The sequence below is a fragment of the Corvus moneduloides genome, chromosome 6 (assembly GCF_009650955.1).
Source record: "Corvus moneduloides isolate bCorMon1 chromosome 6, bCorMon1.pri, whole genome shotgun sequence".
Lineage (NCBI taxonomy): Eukaryota > Metazoa > Chordata > Aves > Passeriformes > Corvidae > Corvus > Corvus moneduloides.
In genome coordinates, this window is record NC_045481.1 from 38,620,780 (window position 1) to 38,638,573 (window position 17,794).

Below are 17,794 nucleotides of genomic sequence, written 5' to 3' on the forward strand. Positions count from 1 at the left end.
CTGGAAGGTAGGGATTGGAGGCCATGTGTCTTTTAGTCCATTTCAGAAACAGGACTCAGCGTTTAGGAGTAGTAAGTTTTGCAGCCTGAGCTAGGTTTGGTGGTGACAACTGGATTTTCCAAGTTGAAGGTCCCTCTTGGCCTGCTCTTGGGTGCCTTTTACCTCATGGGGAGATTGTGGAGACCCCTGCTGCAACAGTGGCAGCTCCTCAGTGCTGACACCATCCACAACGTGGTGGAATGTTTGATTTGGGCCTGGGGAGCTCTCTGCTTCCTCCAGATGTGCCAGAGCTCCTGTGAGATGTAGGTGTTGCCTGGCGGCCACTCTCTGGGCCAGTGCCCTTCCCAGCACACTGCCCTTCCCAGCCCTCTCCTCAGAGACTGCATGCAGCCCCTGGTGCAGGGCCTCAGTCTGTGACTCCTGCTCAATGAATTGAGGAGCAGCTGCATTTTCTTCTTGTGCTGGGGTCTCTGTTTGGGTTGCCTGCTCGACACAGAGAGAGAGGCCAAACTTGCCTCCTCTTTTGCCACAGACACCAGGGGTGTGCAGTGCCCTTCTTCTTCCAGAGCACAAGGCCAGGCTGGCTGGTTCTCTGCCACAGGCAGGCCTGCCCACCCTGCTGCCCCTGCCAGCTGCTTGCTGGGGCCAGGGGCTTCCAGCCCCCCAGCATCTCCTTCTTCTTGCCTGTGGCATCCTTAAGGTGCAGTTCAGGAGGTGATTTCCACCTGTATGCCTGAAAGGAGAGCAGGGGCTTTACAGAGGTTGCCTGACTCCCCCCAGCCAACACCTGCTGGGGCCTGCTTGTGCACAGCAGGCATGGAATGCTAAGTGCAGGGACTCCTAGGCCATTTAAGGCTCTGTGTTGTTGGAGAATTAAGATTTCTGTGCCTGGAATCCCTCAAGACAGAGTTGTCTTTGGTAGGGAAAAAGTCCAGAAAAACACTATTAAGAACTAGGAGAGTATTTAAATAGAAAAGCTTTCTGTCTGTAGTTTGTAAAATAAAACTCAGTTTCTGACTACTGAGCCCATTAAGAAACCCTGCTGGGAGCACAATATACACAGGGGTTCTCCAAGCCATGAGAAGATGTTTTGTTTCAGGGGAAAGCTTGTTGGGACTGGAAGATAGCTTGATGGGATTTCTGATGTGGCATCAGCCTCTGTTTAGATTCATGTCCCATCAGTTGTTCCCTGTATGCATCTGATTAGAAACAAAGGGAGGAAAATAAAGGTGTAAATGAGTTTCTGTAATGATTGCACTAGCCAAGCTGGAGTGTGGCATGTTGGGATCTGGAGTTTCAGAAGTTTTATCCTGTTGAGAATGAGGGTAGCATGTACCCGCATGTGGACCGCAAGCTAAGCTGGGCTCCCTGATGTGAAAGCTGGGAAGGCACCTGACACATAGATCCTGCAGCTCTGCAGTGTGGTACTTGAAAGCATCCTTGGATGCTCCCTCATTTTTAAAGGAATCAATTGTTCTGCGCTGTTGCTCCCCTGTGTGTACAGAACTGCAGAAGAAAATTTAAGGGGAATCAGTAGAGGAGGGTAATGTTGCTCTTCATTTCCCAATAGCAGAAGCATGACAGCATTGCCAGGCTGGGCTGCATCACAGAATCAAGACAGTAAATGTCTTAACTTGAAGGCCTGAAAGGCTGCTGTAGGTGTGCAGCTGATTTTTTTTCACAGAGCCCTTGTTCTGACAGCCAAGTCTGTCTTTGCTTGGCTTTGCTTCACAACAGGTAGATACCAGAGAAGGGCAGTGATCCAGAGAGTCTTGGATTCTCCAGGCTTTCAGCCTTCCGCAGTATATCACTATCCCAGTCAGACATATGGGAAGATTTTCAGCAATTGTTAAAGCAAATGAGAGCAGAAGTATTAGCAATATTTTTGAAATTGGTCTTACATGAAATCCCTACTGGGAACTGGGTTGTCCAGACTGAAGGGACATCTTTGAGGTAGGGAAGGTCTTGCTGAATAAGTAGGCAGTTGTTCGACATTTCCCCTCCCAGTGCAACAGGGATGCACTGCAGGATTAGAAACTCTTCAGGAGAGCTAAAACCAGAATAGAGAGGGAATCGGGCTCTCTCACTTCACACACTGTAGTTCTAGCGCTTTGTGGTCAACTGGTCTTCTCCAGGCAGTGACAGGGGATATCCCAAGCTAGAGTCAAGACTGGCTCAGGAGAAAGCCAAGAGGGAATAGGGGCTCCTCCCTTTTAGATAAAGCACAGCCTGTTCATCAGACCCGGTCCCCCACCCGCCCACCATGAGAGGCGGAGAGTGTAGGGCTGATTTGTGGCTGCAAGCAGGAGATGGACAGGAGTCTCTCTTGTTCCAGATATTCCTCCAACTATATGAAGCACTAATCTCAAAGGGAGGCCTAGATATCTTAGCATTTCTGAGAGCCAGACTAGACCCTTGCTCCATGGCGGTCCTGCCACAATATAAAAAGAGTCCAATTTACCTGCTGCACCAGGGAGAGCCCTTCAGTAACCACCCAGAAGCCAAGTGTGCATAGGATCCCTGCTGTGCTGTATGGAAATCTGCCCTGGAAAGAGAAAGGACATGAATATGGAAGGAAGCAAAGGGAACTATCACACTTGCAGGTTCATGTTCCTAAGCAGCAGCTCTTTGTCTGTACAGTGCAGAGGAGGAGGTTTGATGTCTCTTTGGGCAGTGTTAGTGCTATCTCTAATTTATGCCTTCAGAGCTGAGATTTCCAGGTGACGGGCTCACTGAGGAAACAACAGGTAGGACCAGCTGGCTCGCTCTGAAGTGATGGGGTGAGGGGACACACGAGAGGTTTGGGTGCAGAGCTAGGGCATGATTTTTGCACTAGAATAGATCTAATAGTCTGAGACATGGATGGGTCCCATCCTTCTCTGTTCAGCCTGGCTGTGGGGGAGGGATGCTCTGCCTGTCTGCTCCCAGAGGCAGCATACCTGCCCACTCACAACTGCAATACCCTCCCCTTGTCAGCTGAGATGTGGAAGAGTTTTTGAGATTAGGCCTTCAAATACCTTCCACTAGCAGAAAAATAAAGGCCTGTCCTGCCTGTTCCAGGCATACTGCAGCATGAGCAGGCAAGCATATCTGTACCTCCCCAGTAAATCCCCAGCTCAGCTGCTTCTGTAGCACACAGCTTTTAGCTTAACTGCCTCGTTATCCTTTGGATAGACAGAAAGACAGCTGGATAGCCTCTGGGATGAACATGTCATTTCTTTGAGTCAAAGGTCAGTTAAAATTTGTGCCTTTGCTTTTTGAGCTGCCATTTTTTTTCTTCATTTCCTCCATGTGCCTTGGAGAGGGAACACGTAATCAGAATAAATAGGGAATTTCTGAATATCTCACTGGTGCCAGCCATTCTACTGAACAGCATCAGTATCCATTGCTCAACTGCTCCAGGAGTGGAAAGAGGAAATGTCTGGACCTGGATCCTTCCCTACTGCCAAGGCAGGATATGTTCCCAACTTTACTAGGAGTGTTTTTGGACAACTTCTTGGATATCTCAGCTGTAAAATGCTTAAGTTACAATCACGTGTTTCGAGAGATTAAGAGATTAAACCTTTGATAATATAATGGCAGAGTACACTAAATATTCATGGCAGTTGCTGAACAAATAGGGGGGACTTTTGACGTCTGATCTTGGCAGCCTAGAGCACCTTCCTATTAGTTAGTCTCACTCCCATGCACCTTCCCAAAATGCTGCTGGGACCTAACTTCATGTGCTTTTTTGATAAATTTTGAGTTAGCAATACTGTCATGGGAACGACTTTTAGCCTCACTGGACAGAGGAGGCTTAACTGAGTCTGCCTTTGTTTAAAATCCACTGGGTAGCACTAGAGCATGGAAGAAAAGTTATTTCTTACATAAGCTTGGATTATGTTATTTACTCTCCATTGTCTGTAAGGGCCTCATAGAACCAAGAAAATGACCTTTATTTCTCTATGGATTTTGTCCCTTTTCATTTTACAAATATTGATTTTTTTTTTTTTTCTCCTGTGTCTTTATCAGAGCTGAATTAACAAGACTGCTTAACAAGATCCTCTGATTCATTTGGGGTCTTTTTGTGCCAGGTACTATCACAAGCAGCTGAAAGCAGCTCAGTGAAGAATGTGCAACCACTGCTACAGAATTGACAGAGGAGGTGATGTGCCCTGACAAGAGCTGAGCTAGCATGGGTCAAAGAGCAGGCTTAAAAAGATGGTCTCCTCAGCCTGGGCACAAATGCTAGGAAGGGTTATTTGTAAGGAATAAATTTTTCTGTTGGAAAGCTCTCCTCCTCATACCTCTAAAGCGTGAGGCCACTGAAAATCGTTGAGCCTGCTGGATTCTTCCTGTTCCACCCACAGATTCCCAAGTGGGATCAAGAGTCCAAATTCATGGCAAGAGGTGATTCCTGTCCTTGTGATCCAAAATCTCAGTGTAGCAGTGATGAGACTCCAAAAGGAAAAGGAGCCATTGGTGCAGTTTTATGTGCTCTTTCTTGCCAAGCTTTTAAGCAAGCCACTTAACTGATCCAAGTGCACATAGGTGGAGCAAAAAGTGGAAATTGAAGGCAAGAAATTGTTCAAACAAGTCAAGTCTGATGGCTACTTTTGATGCTTTTAACACAAGTTCAGGAAAGGTAGAGCCCAGCTGATAGCTGTCCCTTGCTGTTCATACTTGCCATAATGCACCAGTGCATTTTCTAGCACAGGGCCCAGAGGGTGGCGATGGTAGGGAGGAAGCAGTCACTGTCCACAGTTCTTTGCAGCAAGCTGGAATCTCTTGCCTTTCGAGATCGTCTTTCCGCTCTTTCAGCAGCCTGAGACATCCTATGGGTTTTTTAGTGACCTGTCTGGCCAGTAGCAAAAGCCCATTTCTGTATATATTCCACATGGAGAGATATGTTGTGATGGAGATAGAAAGGGGAACATCCAGGTTTCTTTATTCCTGAAGGGCCAACACCACTCCTAGTTTTGCTCTAGTTCTCTCCTGTGGGCTCATCTTTCTTACAGCCTATACATCATGGTAAGAAATTATATTTGCATCAAATGAGACAAGAGTCTTCTTAAACCAGCTGCCTGCCATACAGGCCTATAGAAAGGGTAAATCCTCATCCTTAAGCCATTGTGAGCTGCATCAGAAGGACAGCAAGCTTTGGAGAATTTTGTCCTGGTGTGCACTTGTTTCTCTCTGAGATGAAAGGTTAAGTATATCAGTGGGAGCTGGGAGGTTGTTTCTGTGAAGTACCATGAGGTCAACCAGTTAGTGTTCATTAGCTTCCCCTCTGCAAAGGGTGGACTTCTCCCCTTCCCAGCTTGCTGGGCTTCGCAGAGCTGGGATTAACTCCTGCCTGCCAGCCCACTCCACTGCTGGTCATGCAGGATCCCCAGCATACTGTCTGGGCAGTCACACCATCGGTGGCTGAAACAGGCCAGGAACATGGAGAGGAAGCAGAGGAGACATAGCTGTCAGCAGTAATGCTGAGAACAGAGCTGGGTCTCCAGGCTCCTGCCTCATCCATGTCCTTTCTAGTAGATGATACTGCCTGTCCGGCAACTCCCTTGTGTTTTTCTGGAGCACATGGAGCATTACCTCTGGACTGTGGGCCATCCTGTCTTCAGCTTCATTAGAGACCATCTCTATATACCAGAGTAGCTGAAGTCTTGTAAAAATCAAAGGGTCCCAGGACATCCTGGGTGAAGGAGACTCTGGCTGCTCCTGACAAACTGTTATAGCTATATAAAAGAGATATTTCTGGTTAAATAAACCAATCACCTCCTGCAGGATGGCAAAGCAAAGGAACAACTATTTTTCAAGAAACAGAAACCCGTATCAGGGCAGATCTTGGCTCTGATATTTGAAAGCACTTAGGAAGTGAGAGGACAAGTTTATGTTTCTCCTCCAATTAGTATCTCTTCTTGCAAAGTGAAACAGTTCAACAAAAACAGTGCAAATAGCCACTGCTTGGCCATTTAGTGGTTTTGTGTGTGTGTGTGTGTGTGTGTGGCTGGCAGTGTCCTTGGGCTGACTCAAGCCTGGTCAAATGCCTTGACCACCAGGTTATTACCTGTTCTGAGGCCAATCTCCCTGAATTCTTTTTTCAGTGAAAGTTTGAAGAATACCACTGTGTTCTTACAAACAGTTTCTGTTTTGGTGACACAAAACTTCCCAACAAAGAGAGTCAGGAAGCTCCCAACCAAGTAAGCCTCACACTTCCAGAGTCAGAGCATTGGCTGCTTCTTCCCCAAGGCTCAGCTGAGGAAAACAAGCCATTCCATATCACTGTTCGTTTACCCTCCTGAACCCTGTCTCTCAGTGCTTCAAGGTAGATGCTTCAGCAGTTAATACTGCTCCTGGGGCATGTGCAAGGAACAATTAAAGCTCATTGTGCCAGTGAAGAGCCCTGGGGTGAGCTGGGCTATGGAGACAGCTGGCCCCATTTTTGCTGTGTGCAGCAGCTTCCTGAACAATCCTGTTGCAGAGAGACGAGTATGTCTTGTTGATTGCAGAGTTAAAGTTTAAAACTCCAGGGCTAAACTCAGTGTGGCATTTCTAGGCTTTTTGCTGGTGGCAGCCGTCATGGTTTGTAGCATTCGGTGCCTGGGTAGAGCCCAGCTGCTGAGCCTGCAAAGCTTTTTCCAACAGCTGCAGCATGGGACCGATGGCAGGAGTGAAGCACGAGTGTTTGAAGAACAAACACTTTGTAGTGGTCCCTTTAACATTTTGCCTGTGACACTAGATCTTTGATCCAGAAATGACAAAAAGGACATGAACAGCCATTCCTTCCTCTCAGACATAAATGCCTGTTACAGATGTGCCTGCAAGGTTCAGCTAAGCCTTCTCCAGCAGCAGGCAGTCTTGGAAGAAAGCAGTGTTGGAAATTTTCTGGAGAAGGGTCCTGCTAGGTGCTGTACAGTGAGATTTCATTTGTGCCCAGCAGTCAGAGTGATCTCTGCCTGCTTCAGCTGCTTGTGCTAGACGAGGAACATATCACACAGAAGGAAGGTCTCAGCTGCAGGATAAACTTGTGTAGCCCCACAACAGCAGGCTGGCATGCATGGGGATGGGGCAAGTTTTCTTCTCACCTTTGTAACTTGTCTGGAAATTGGAAACCTCTCCAGGAAGTTGTCATTGGTGTCTCCACGGAGAATGGGAACAGGAATCATATTGGTGCCAGTCATGACAATACCAAGTACAATTTCCTTGTTTAAAGCACTGCACCAGCTGTACCTAATTAACCTTCATGACAGCACAGCAATACAAGGAAATAGGGATCATTAACTTCAGCTTTGCTTTACAGAAGGGGAAGAGAAACATCAGTGCCAGCCCCATGCATCTCAAATTGAGGTAGGCTTGAAAAAGTCACAAGGTTAAACATAACAATAATACACTTGGGGTTCTCAGAGTATTAAGAGTGCACTTGAATCAAACTTTCAGTTTTTTCTCCAAGAAACATCAGGACTAGAAACTTCTCTCCCATATATGCTTGTTTGTGACTCAACAACTAAGGCTTTCAGAAAATCACACATTCTCAGTCACAGTGGGGCAGAGGCAGTAAAGGTCAGAACGACTTGCTCAGTGTTGCTTAAAAATGAGCTGGAAAAAGCTGGACTAAACTCTGTGAGTAGCTGACCCTCCACCCCTTGCTTGTTTCTCCAGACCAAACATTTTTCTAGGTGAGGGAACCTGCCTAAATCAACCAGTGGCCACTAAATAGCTGTCAGAGGAGTAATTCAGGTTTGAACTAGTGACCTCACCCCTTCCTCTCACATCTGCGGAGGGACAGACTGATGACATTGACTGCTTACATTAGGTCTCTGAGCAGCCCGGCTGCTTTGTCTGGGGCCCAGCAGGAATGGAAAGATGCAAAACCAGTGCTGCTCCTGGACACTGCTTTCCTGGCTTGGGGCTGTTTTTGAAAGTTAGTAGGAAAGAGCAACTTACACAAGTCCTTCTTAAAGTAAAGAGTTCATCCTGCCTGCCTTATCACCTGCTGGCAGGGGCTGAGGGCGAGAGTAGTGCCTGTGCCATTTGTACTGGGCACCAGCACAGGCTCGCATTTTGTCTCTCCAAATGAATGCAGTGCAAAGCCCTGAGGAGCGTCATGGCAGCGTAGAAAGTTGTATCTGTTATTACCAATCTCCTTTCTGCTCAAGTCATAGATGCTGTTAGGATCAGGTGAGAAGACCTAAATTTGTCTGGAGCCCTGGTGGGCAGGACCTGTGCTCTGGAAGAGAAGCCAGTGGAGAGTGCAGATGGCAGTGGCCAGGGAGGAGAGTGTAGGGAGACCTCTCTGTTGTGTGGGGTGTCGACCCCAGGCCAGAATGCAGGCATTCATACAGGAGAGCCTTTTATTCAGCTCTTTTCTCCTATGTATTCTTCTATTCTAAGCTGACGTGGGGTGAAGTGAAGCTGAAGGGACCCTTGAAAAGGCCAGGTCATTGATGGAGAGGAAAAAGGGCTCCACAGATTGTGAAGAGCTTTCATGAGCAGCATCGGCTGCGGCTGGCTCCAGGGAACAGAATTGTTCCCCTGCTTAGGCTGTGTGTCTGTCTCTCTGATTATTTTGTGTATTTCGTCTCTGCTGTCTGTCTTGCTCTTAATCTGGGCTCCTCTGTGCCAACAAAATGCTTAGCTCGCTCCATTGTCTGAGAGACTAATTTGCACTGTAAATCTGATGCTTATCTTACATGACAGCTTACTGTGGGGTTTATTGCAATCCTGAAGACAAACTAACCAGGGATGGCTTGAAAGCTTCCAACACATCATCTGGAATATAGAACAAATATGACCCATTTCAGCTTGCTGCCAGGTTAGTGTAGTCCTTTGTGGTTGGGGTCACCAGGGATTTATCTTTTTCTGTTCAAATCTATTCAAACCTGAGTGTATTTGGGTTTTGGTTTGGATTTTTGTACATTTGGTTGATCGGTTTGGGGGTTTTTTTGGTGTGGTACATCTTCTGCTTTGTGTTGGAGCTGTTAGAGTGCTTCTGCAACAGCCTCCCACCCTCCTAGGGCCAGATCCTCCCTCCCTTCTCCCTGAGGAGTTTTAAGGACTCTGAGAGTGGCTGCAGACCAGGCACAGGCAGTGTGCAAGCACTGGTGCTCCAGTGCACTGCAGCTTTGTTGTCTCTGCCTAGCTTAATCAGAAAGAACCTTTGTCCTTGTCTTGTCTTCATTAGTATTTCCTGACACTTTGTCCAAAATGTTCTAGCTCTCTGCTGGCAGAGTAACATCCTCTCTCAATCTTGTCTGCAGTTGCTACCTTCTCTCTGGTCTGTAGGCTGTCCACCTGCAGACATTCACATACCATGTAAGAGATTCTCACACTAGTGCAGTTCAGATGGCTGGGCAGCTCCAGAGGCATAAATCTTCCTACAGATACGTTCCAGGTAGCCTAAGATGCAGTTTTACTGGGGGAGAGCCAGGAAGATTATTGCTACTTTGATACGGGTCTTGGTTCTGCAGCTGAGCATGCCAGTAGGTGTTTAATGCCCAGAGCTTCTGCATTGCAGTCCTCTGAGACACTAAGGATCCCACTTCCTCAGACAGGGGAGCAGGAACACAAGACCTGCCATCCTTGAAGGATAATGTTTGTTTGGAGGACCACTCTGGTTTTCACCTAGTCCTGCTTTACAGTCGCATGGATTTCTGGACCCCTCAGTTCTTCCTGCCCTCGGACTGCAGACAAAACACAGAAATGGCTGTACTGGATAAGCTCTCTGGAGCAGTTGAGGAATAGCAGATAAACTTGACATGGATCCAGTAGGTCTCAGTAACACTGAGGGAGAGGAGAAAAAAAAACCTCTTGAGAAACGGTTGAGGAATAGGTAAGGAATAGGTTGTATACTAGGAACTGTACACTGGAAGCTCTGTACTAGCCTTTCTCCACCTCCATGTTGCTGTCCGGGTTATCAGATAGATGTGTAACTTAAGGCTTAGTCCAAGTCATCCGAGCTGGGGAACATCGGACTCCCTGCCCAAGGGAGACCTCTGTTCAGACTGGGAGAAGCTCGGGGGAAAATGTATGAATCCAAGGAAATTCCAACTCTGCAGAATTTTAAAAGAATCCAGGACAAAAATACCTAGGGAAGGATCATCACACCACCTGATTCTGGTTTAGGCTTAGGGTTAGGGTTGAGAGTGTCAAAGAGCCTACAGCTCCAGGAACACTTGGGCTGGAAAAGACATCCCAAGACAATCCTGGCAGGGCCCCAACATTGCTGCTCTTACATCCTTTTGATCTGGACCACCCATGGTGATGGATTAGGGTTCATCTTAGGCTAATGGGGAATATTTCAGCACCTTCTGCTGGGCTGTGATAAGCAGGATCAGGATGCTTTCACAAAAAATTGGAGTCTGATATAACTTTACTTTATGCAAATACAACGAAACTGCAGTGATTGAACAGCCGCAATATCCTTCTGTAGTCTTCTCCACCTAACAACAAGATGCTCCAATGAATAAAGCCATGGGAGCTTCCATCCTTCAGGAAAAGATCTAACAAAGCTCTAGGATAACCAAACACGTGCCAGCATCATTCTCAAGTAACTGTGCTATTTAACTTTTTACAGACCTAACTCATGTTCTGCTTTTTTTTTAACTTTTGTTTTGTCTGCATTTTTTTACTGCTGCTCACTTTGTGACACATTGGGGGAGAAAAAAAGCACAGCCTATAAACATTTAGGTTTTCTGCTCCTCTGACACAACTTGTTGTCCATCTAAAAATTATTCCCACTTAGCACCATTTGCATTTGCAGAAGCACAAAGATTCACCACTTTGCTGTCTTTGTAACAGAGCCGGAAATACAATATTCATTACCCCAGTTGAAGCTATTTTCTTACACTGTGAGATCAGAGGCATTATTTCATGCTGGAGAATTAGGAACATTAACAAGTAGGGTGGACTGGCCACTTTCTGAACTGAATCACCCTCCCAGAATGGAAACTTTAATGGATTTGACATCACCTGCCCACCCCCTCTACTTCTGTGGGTGTTGTCATTTGTGTTTGAACACAGCATAAGCTACAGTGGCATAATAAAAGTAGAAAATTAATTCTCATAGTTAGACCTGCAAACCTTCCACACCAGCTCCCCATGGACTTCAGAGTAAACACACTCCTTTTTTTTCCTGCCAGGATTGCTTTATTATGTTTTTGCAATTATTAGTTCAACTCATGGCAGTGAATCAGAAGTCAGAGTATCCAAAATGCCTTGCCCCACGAAAAGAGCACCTCTTGCATTGCTACCTGCACACTGCATTGTTAGCTGATGTAAAAGGAGAAAGTTGTCTGCAGGCCAGCAGGAGAGTTGTCAGGTTTGAATCCCATGAGTAGCAGTTCAGATGCAACCCCTTCCCAAGAAGTGGTGAGCTGTGAACATAATGTCTGCAGTGTTGTGGGCAGGTGTGATGGCAGCTTGGGTGGGTATATCATGCTGGCCCTGATCCAGCTGGCACAGGTAAACCAGCAGTGACACAGTGTAGTAACTTAAGCACTGTCTTAACACTATTAAATACGTAGCTGAGATCTCTGGAGGGCTTGTACAACCTGAGGTGACGTTTCTGTCACTGTATCTTTACTGCAGTTTGCTATCTCTGCTCACTCAATTACAGCTCTCGCAGATAAGTCTGTGCTGTGTCTCAGTTCTGCATCTGACACGAGCCAGACCTGCTTCCAAACAGATGCTTCTGAGGTCCTGCAGGCCACACAAATGTCAGCTGTTGCTGTCTGCAGTTCGTGCCTCCCGTGCTGGCATTAGTCTTTGTGATTTACTGGCATTAGCCAATACGCATGGGAGGGGAATTACATCTCTTGTAAAGTGGGATTTGCTTTGCACTGCGGCACGAAGGCTTGCAAGTTTGGGACTGCAACTAACCTGCCTTCTTCCCTTCTCTGTCACACAGGCAATTCTGCTCCCACTCCTACCCTCCCAAAGTCCTTTCTTGCTATGCTGTAAGTCTGGGATTGCCTTGGTTCCTCCTTCAGGCACCAAGAGGTCTCGGGCTGCAAGGCAAGGCATTATGTATATGAGAGCATGTGCCGTGGTTGACAGTCCTGGGCTGGAAGAGGTGCCCAGGGAGAAGGTCTCCAGCATGACCACTTCTGACATTCCCTTTTTGTCTCTCCCCACAGATGCCAGGAAGGACCACCCACAGCAGCAAGCAGGAGTCATCTGGAGAGTGACAGGCGGCCTGTTCAGTATCACTCGGGGAGCCGTGGGGGCCACACTGGGAGGAGTTGCCTGGGTGGGCAGCAAGAGTCTGGAGCTCACCAAAACAGCTGTGACCAGTGTCCCCGCTGCTGGCGTTGGACTGGTGAAGGGCAGCGTCTCGGCAGTGACCGGCGGCGTCGGAGCTGTGGGCAGTGCAGTCGCCAGCAAAGTCCCTTTCACTGCAAAGAAGAAGGACAAGGCTGACTAATCCCTGTCACAGCTCCCTTCCAAAAGATCAACCTGCCCATACTCTTCCCCTACCCTGCACCTCTTTGAGTTGGAACCAGCCGCTTCAGGGAGGGTCAAGCACCCGAGCAGACTCTGGCTGCAGCCTGCTCAGCACCGCCTGCCTGGCTCAGAGCTCACAGAGCCACTGTCAATGCCTTTCACTCCCATCACCTACTGGGAACCATCTTTACTCTGAGGACTTTAAAGGCACAGTTGTCTCTGCCTTGTAGTTTCCTTCCTCCCTTCTTGCTCTTGTAAGCACAGAGGGATGGGAGAAGGCATCAGGCTCCATCTGCCTGGAGGTGAGGGGAGTAACAGGGATGGGGAGGAACTATGCCTGGCTTGAAGTGTGGGTTGTGTAGTCAAATTCAACTTCAGCTGGGAAGACAGCCTCTGAAACACCCCTTCCCTTTGCTCTGGGAGGTGTGTTTGGGAGGTGTGCCTGGCAGAGAACTGTAGAAGTCCCATTGACACAAAGGAGAATTACTGTGAAGAGGGGGAAGCCTCCCTCCTGCCCTGCACCTCTTACCTTTTCTTCGCAGGGCCCATTCCTACAAGCTGCTCCCAATCACTTACTCCCTGGCTGAATTGCACCCTTCAGAGAGGGAACCCTCAAGGTCAGCAGGGCAGCTCTGGCGATGATGCCACACCAGAGTATGCTACGTCCCAGACCACCAAATTCTGCCCAGATTTTCTTGGTGAGAAGGAGGAATACGAAAGCTGTTTTATGTTCCCATTTGGAGAAGGAGCTGACAGTGGCACTTGCCAGGCCTCTGTGATATTGCAGTACAGGCAGTGATGTTCCACAGAGAAACCAGGCCTTTCGTTTGACCCTTGAAATCCTTCCAGTATCCCTGTCTGCAACAAGGACGTTTTGTCTCTTGGCCACCCTCACACTCCACAGACATCAGTAGTAACCAGGAGCAAGTGTTTTCCCAAATGCCACCTAAATTCTGCTGCAGGGATGGAGGGGAGGCTGAGAGTGTTGCTCTCCCCATGACTCAGCACCCCAGGAGTGGTGGCCTGGGTGTGAGTGGGCTGCACCATGTTGGAGAACACTTCCCAAGGGGCTGAGCATGCTCCAACAGCAGCCAGCCTGCACAGGGCACCAGCAACTACTCCTCTGCACACTGCTCCTGGGGCCCCAGGCCAGCTCCTCTAAATGACCATGTTGCACTAAATAGCCCACCCATAGTTGTAGTGCCGCAGAAACCCAGACACCTGCATCCATCTGGGAGTCACAGCCATCCTCAGCCTGGCCCGTGATGCTCAAGGGGCCATGTGGCATTGCACACACACACACAAACACAAACGTGCACTCACTCACTCACTCACTTCAAGGCCCCCTGTAATTCTTGGGACGAGGAAAGCCACAGGCTCCACCACTAACTCTGCTGCTCCTGGCTTTGGCAGGTGATTTGCCTAGGTCTGTAGGTGTTGGATGCATAGGCAAGTGAAGCAGTGCTTGTGCTGTGATTTATAAATATGCCTCTACGTTAGCGTGCTACGTTAACGTGTCAGTCCACAGGCATGCCTTCAGCCAGGGAAACAAACCTGTGCCACTGCTGCAGAGGAGTTTACAAAGTCATCTTCGGCACTTTCAGCATACAGTTTTTATATAGGGTCCTGGTCAAAAGAAAAATAATGTTTTAGAGGATGTTTTGCCCTCTGTTGCCCAAGAGCATAGTTTATTGAAACCAAAGGAATGTGAAAAATCCCCTTTCTCCCGTCTGTGCTGTTTGTTTTCTCTCAGCCCTGTCTTTCAGGCACTGAAGCCAACTTTCTTGATCTTCATTTCCCCTTGGAGGTCATTGCACTTCCTGGCTGCTCTCTTGTGCTTAGGACTTAGACATCAGGGAATATTTAAGTACAACACACACACACACTCCCACCACCATTTTTGCTGAATGTTCTTGGGCTTGTGACGCAGTTTTCATTCTGACCTTTATTAAATCCACATTTTGGGATGTATGTTGCTGTGTCCCTGTGATAATCATGCTGATGTTAGTCACTCTCCATACCCTTTGCTAGGTAGCCCCTACTGTTTGTAGTGGTAAGAAGCTGCTGATCTCCACCGTTTGTTACTCTTGATAGCATGAGAGAGATTTAACTTACATCTTTGTTTCTGAAGAGGAAGCAGCATTTGGTAGGTGTGTGCATTTCCTCACTTTGTCTCCTCTGTTCTGGTGAAGGCCAGACATGTCAGTTTTGTCTCTGAAGGCAGCAGCTTCACAGAAAGATCAGGCCTTGATGTGTGCCTGTACTTTGCTGGGATGCTCGTGGCAGTTGGCAAGGCCAGAAGAAGTCTTTTCTGTTCTCCCTTTATCTCAAATGCCCTGCATGGCAGGAGGACCGTTTGCACTGCATGGATCTCTGCTCACTGCTCTCCCTGAGTACATCTCATCTCTTATTCCAGATCACAGACTGCTCCTGAAGCAAGCTCTAGCCCCAAAGCTAAAAGCTGCTTGTGTGTAACTAGCTGTATTGTCACCAACCCTCTGAGAAAAATTGCTTCTGGCCAATTGAGACAGAAGAGTCTTCTTCCTAAATGTCTCTCCTGGTCTTGGACAGGAGAAGATAGAATCGAAGAACCTTCAGCAGCCAGCCCTGGGTGGGTGGTGGGAGGCTGACAATGCTTTTGGCTAAATAGTGTCTCACACAGTCTTTTGCTGGGAGAGGCAGTACATCCTGCCCAAGCTGTTGTCTGCAGGCACTGTGTGTACAGAGCTGCCGTGGCAAATGGGATCAAGGTGATGTAAGGAAGGCCACGGGGGGCCTGAGGGTTTCCCATCTTTTTATTTCTTCTCTTCTGTGCATCCCTGCAGTAAATGGAGTAAAGCTTACCATTTGTCTGGAACTGCCATTTCTTTGCAGGATGGCCTGGAGAAGAAGAGATGAGCTGGAGAGGAGAACTCACAGCCTAAATCGCTGTTCTTACAGCCCAGCTAAAGGAGAGCTCAGGGACCATGAGTAGCAAAAGAGATCAAATTAGCAGGCAGGGGTAGAAGATTAAATCTACTCCAAAAACAAGGCCTCACACTGCTAAACAGGCATTCAGGAATAAGTAACTCTCCAGGACTCAAAGGCTTTAAGAAAGACTGTGCTAGGCCTGCTCAGTTCACCATGGTGACCCAGTCCCAACCTGCTTTTCTGGGCATTCACAGTGCCAGAGCAGAGGGAAAACAGGGTCAGTCTTCCCAGTCTAGAAGTAAAGATGCCTTCTGACAGCTTTGGTTGCAGGACAGTGGGATCTGGATTGGATGGGGAAGCTGTTGGCTCTTGTCAGATGCCCCCTCTTTCCTCCTCTCCCACTACAGAGACTCCAGCCACCTGGGCCACTGGTGCAGCCCTTCTCTCACTGCCCATTCATGGTATGAAGGGCAAAAAACTCTGTTGTGCATAAGTCCCATGGCTACCAGATGAGGTAGCTTGGTACAAAATAGGAGGGGGTGGCATCGGGGTAGAGGGAATGATTAAAGGGAGTTGGTACACAGAAGATGGGGGGAGAGTGGTGTGACAGGAGGAGTTGAGGAGTAGGGGAACAAGAAAATGGGGAGCATGGAGGGAATTTGTTTCTTAGGACAGGCTTTGAATCAGAAGATGAACATAATGGGAAGAGAACAGAAAGGGGAGTGGGTCAATGTGGGTTTTGTGGTCAATGTGTGGTGGTGGTCCATGCCTGGCTTGTGCCCTGCTTCCGTAGTAATGATGATCGCTAGTGATTTCTGTTTAGACAGATCAATGGATGGTCAAAGCATCAGATCAGCTCCCTTCTTATCACCCCCCCTTCCCAAAACTCCCCCAGGCTTTTGTCATGATCTCCCCATGATGGGGCTGGGTCTCCCCCGTGGTGGAGGTGGGATGTGGCCCTAGTCACAGCCCTGTGTCCCACGTTGCCTGGCTGTTCCCCGTGCCCAGCAAACATGTCCTGGCTGAAAGGAGACCCACAGGCACATCCTCTCCTCCCTTTTCCCTGTCCTTAGTCTCATTATCCTTCACTTTTTTATCCCTCCCTTAGCTTTTGGTCTTGCCCGTGGATACAGCTCCCCGAAGCTTTTGCTGAGACCTTCATTAAACATTCACACTCGCAGTGTCTGGGAGGGCAGAGGGTGATTGCCCCTGCAGCTCCCCAGGCTGGGAGAGAAGTGCATGTCTTCCACCCCTCTCTGTCCCCTTGTGTTTTGTGTGTGGAAAATTTTAACCCACTTCTTTTTCTCTGGGTTCCCTTGTTGGCTCTTGTCCCTGTGGGAGGGTCATTTCTGTGTCTCCATTGCAAAGTCATCCTTGTAAAAACAACAGCATGAGTGGGAATATGGAGATGGTTAGAGAGAGCTGCAGAGCCAGGGCCCAACTCTGCTTCTCTAGGAGCTGAGGAGGCCTTTGGCAACCCAAAACTGCAGCCACACAGTCCTGTGCACAGTGCTGGGCTCCAGAGAACACTTTTGTTCTTTATCATTTCATTGTCTGCAATTGGTTTCCTACTGAATTTGTTTGCTTGGTTTGTTTTGCAGTGTGTTTCTGGGAATATTCTGCATCTCTGTATTTTAATTACAGTAAAATTTGAGGATAAAAACCTTGATTATGCTGGGTCTTGTTTCCAGTGGGGGGAAATAAGGAGAGGAAGCACAGCTGAAGGAAGATGTTAGAGATTCCTTGGGAAATTAGATCTCTCCCCTAAGGGCTCTAGATGAGGCACCAAGCAAGGCTGAATCTCCATCCCTGCTTAAACTAGGACATAGCTTTCAACCGCGGTTCAAAAGCCATTTTGCTGCAGGCGCCTTTCCTGACTGGAATGGTAAGAACAGTTTGGATAAGACTTCTAAACTCAATTTTTTGTGTTGGTTTAAAGACCAGTGCATAAGATGGCTTTCAGGCTGGGGACAGCTGGCCTAGCCCTGGGAGTGGGATCTCAGCAGCTGAAGATGGGATATTTTGCCTCTACAGCCACTGTTCCTCCAGGCAAGTTTGCATAGCCACTTTTCCCAGCTGAGGAAGCAATTCTCCTCACAGCAGCCTGCTCTTTCTGCAGGAGATGGCAGTTTGACATCCCACCCCAGAGCTGCAGCAAGCCCCATGGGGCAGCCTGACCCTCTGCTGGCTGGCTGGCAGTGTTGGTGCTGGGGGGCACAGCCAGCTACCCCAGCCACCTCATCTGCTCCACAGGCATTTAAGCCAGGGCAGAGCCACACAGCGCTCCTGGGAACGCACAGCCCTCAGGGAGGACTGTAGCCCAGCAGCCAGGCAGTGCTGGATCAGGCACAAGACAGGGTGTCTCTTTTACTGGGCCGAGGCCAGGAGCCAACAGCTCAGCATTTGTTAAGTACTGACAAAAGGATTAATTTAGTAACTAATAACAGGGCAATCAAGC

The 17,794-nt window shown here is 48.2% G+C and overlaps 1 protein-coding gene across 5 annotated transcripts in view; it reads left to right on the forward strand.

Moving 5' to 3' along the window:
• LOC116445060 (transmembrane protein 263-like) overlaps window positions 1-17,005 on the forward strand; it is a 207,795-nt gene extending 190,790 nt beyond the window's left edge. For 4 of the 5 annotated variants that reach the window (XM_032111108.1, XM_032111105.1, XM_032111109.1 and 1 more), the window contains one exon: window positions 12,120-17,005. In XM_032111108.1, coding sequence (XP_031966999.1) covers window positions 12,120-12,406 — 287 coding nt within the window. In that variant the 3' untranslated portion in view covers window positions 12,407-17,005. Of the gene's footprint in view, window positions 1-8,757; window positions 8,798-12,119 lie in introns of those variants that run through there. The other variant, XM_032111110.1, reaches the window with a different exon arrangement.
• Window positions 17,006-17,794: the final 789 nt, after the last annotated feature.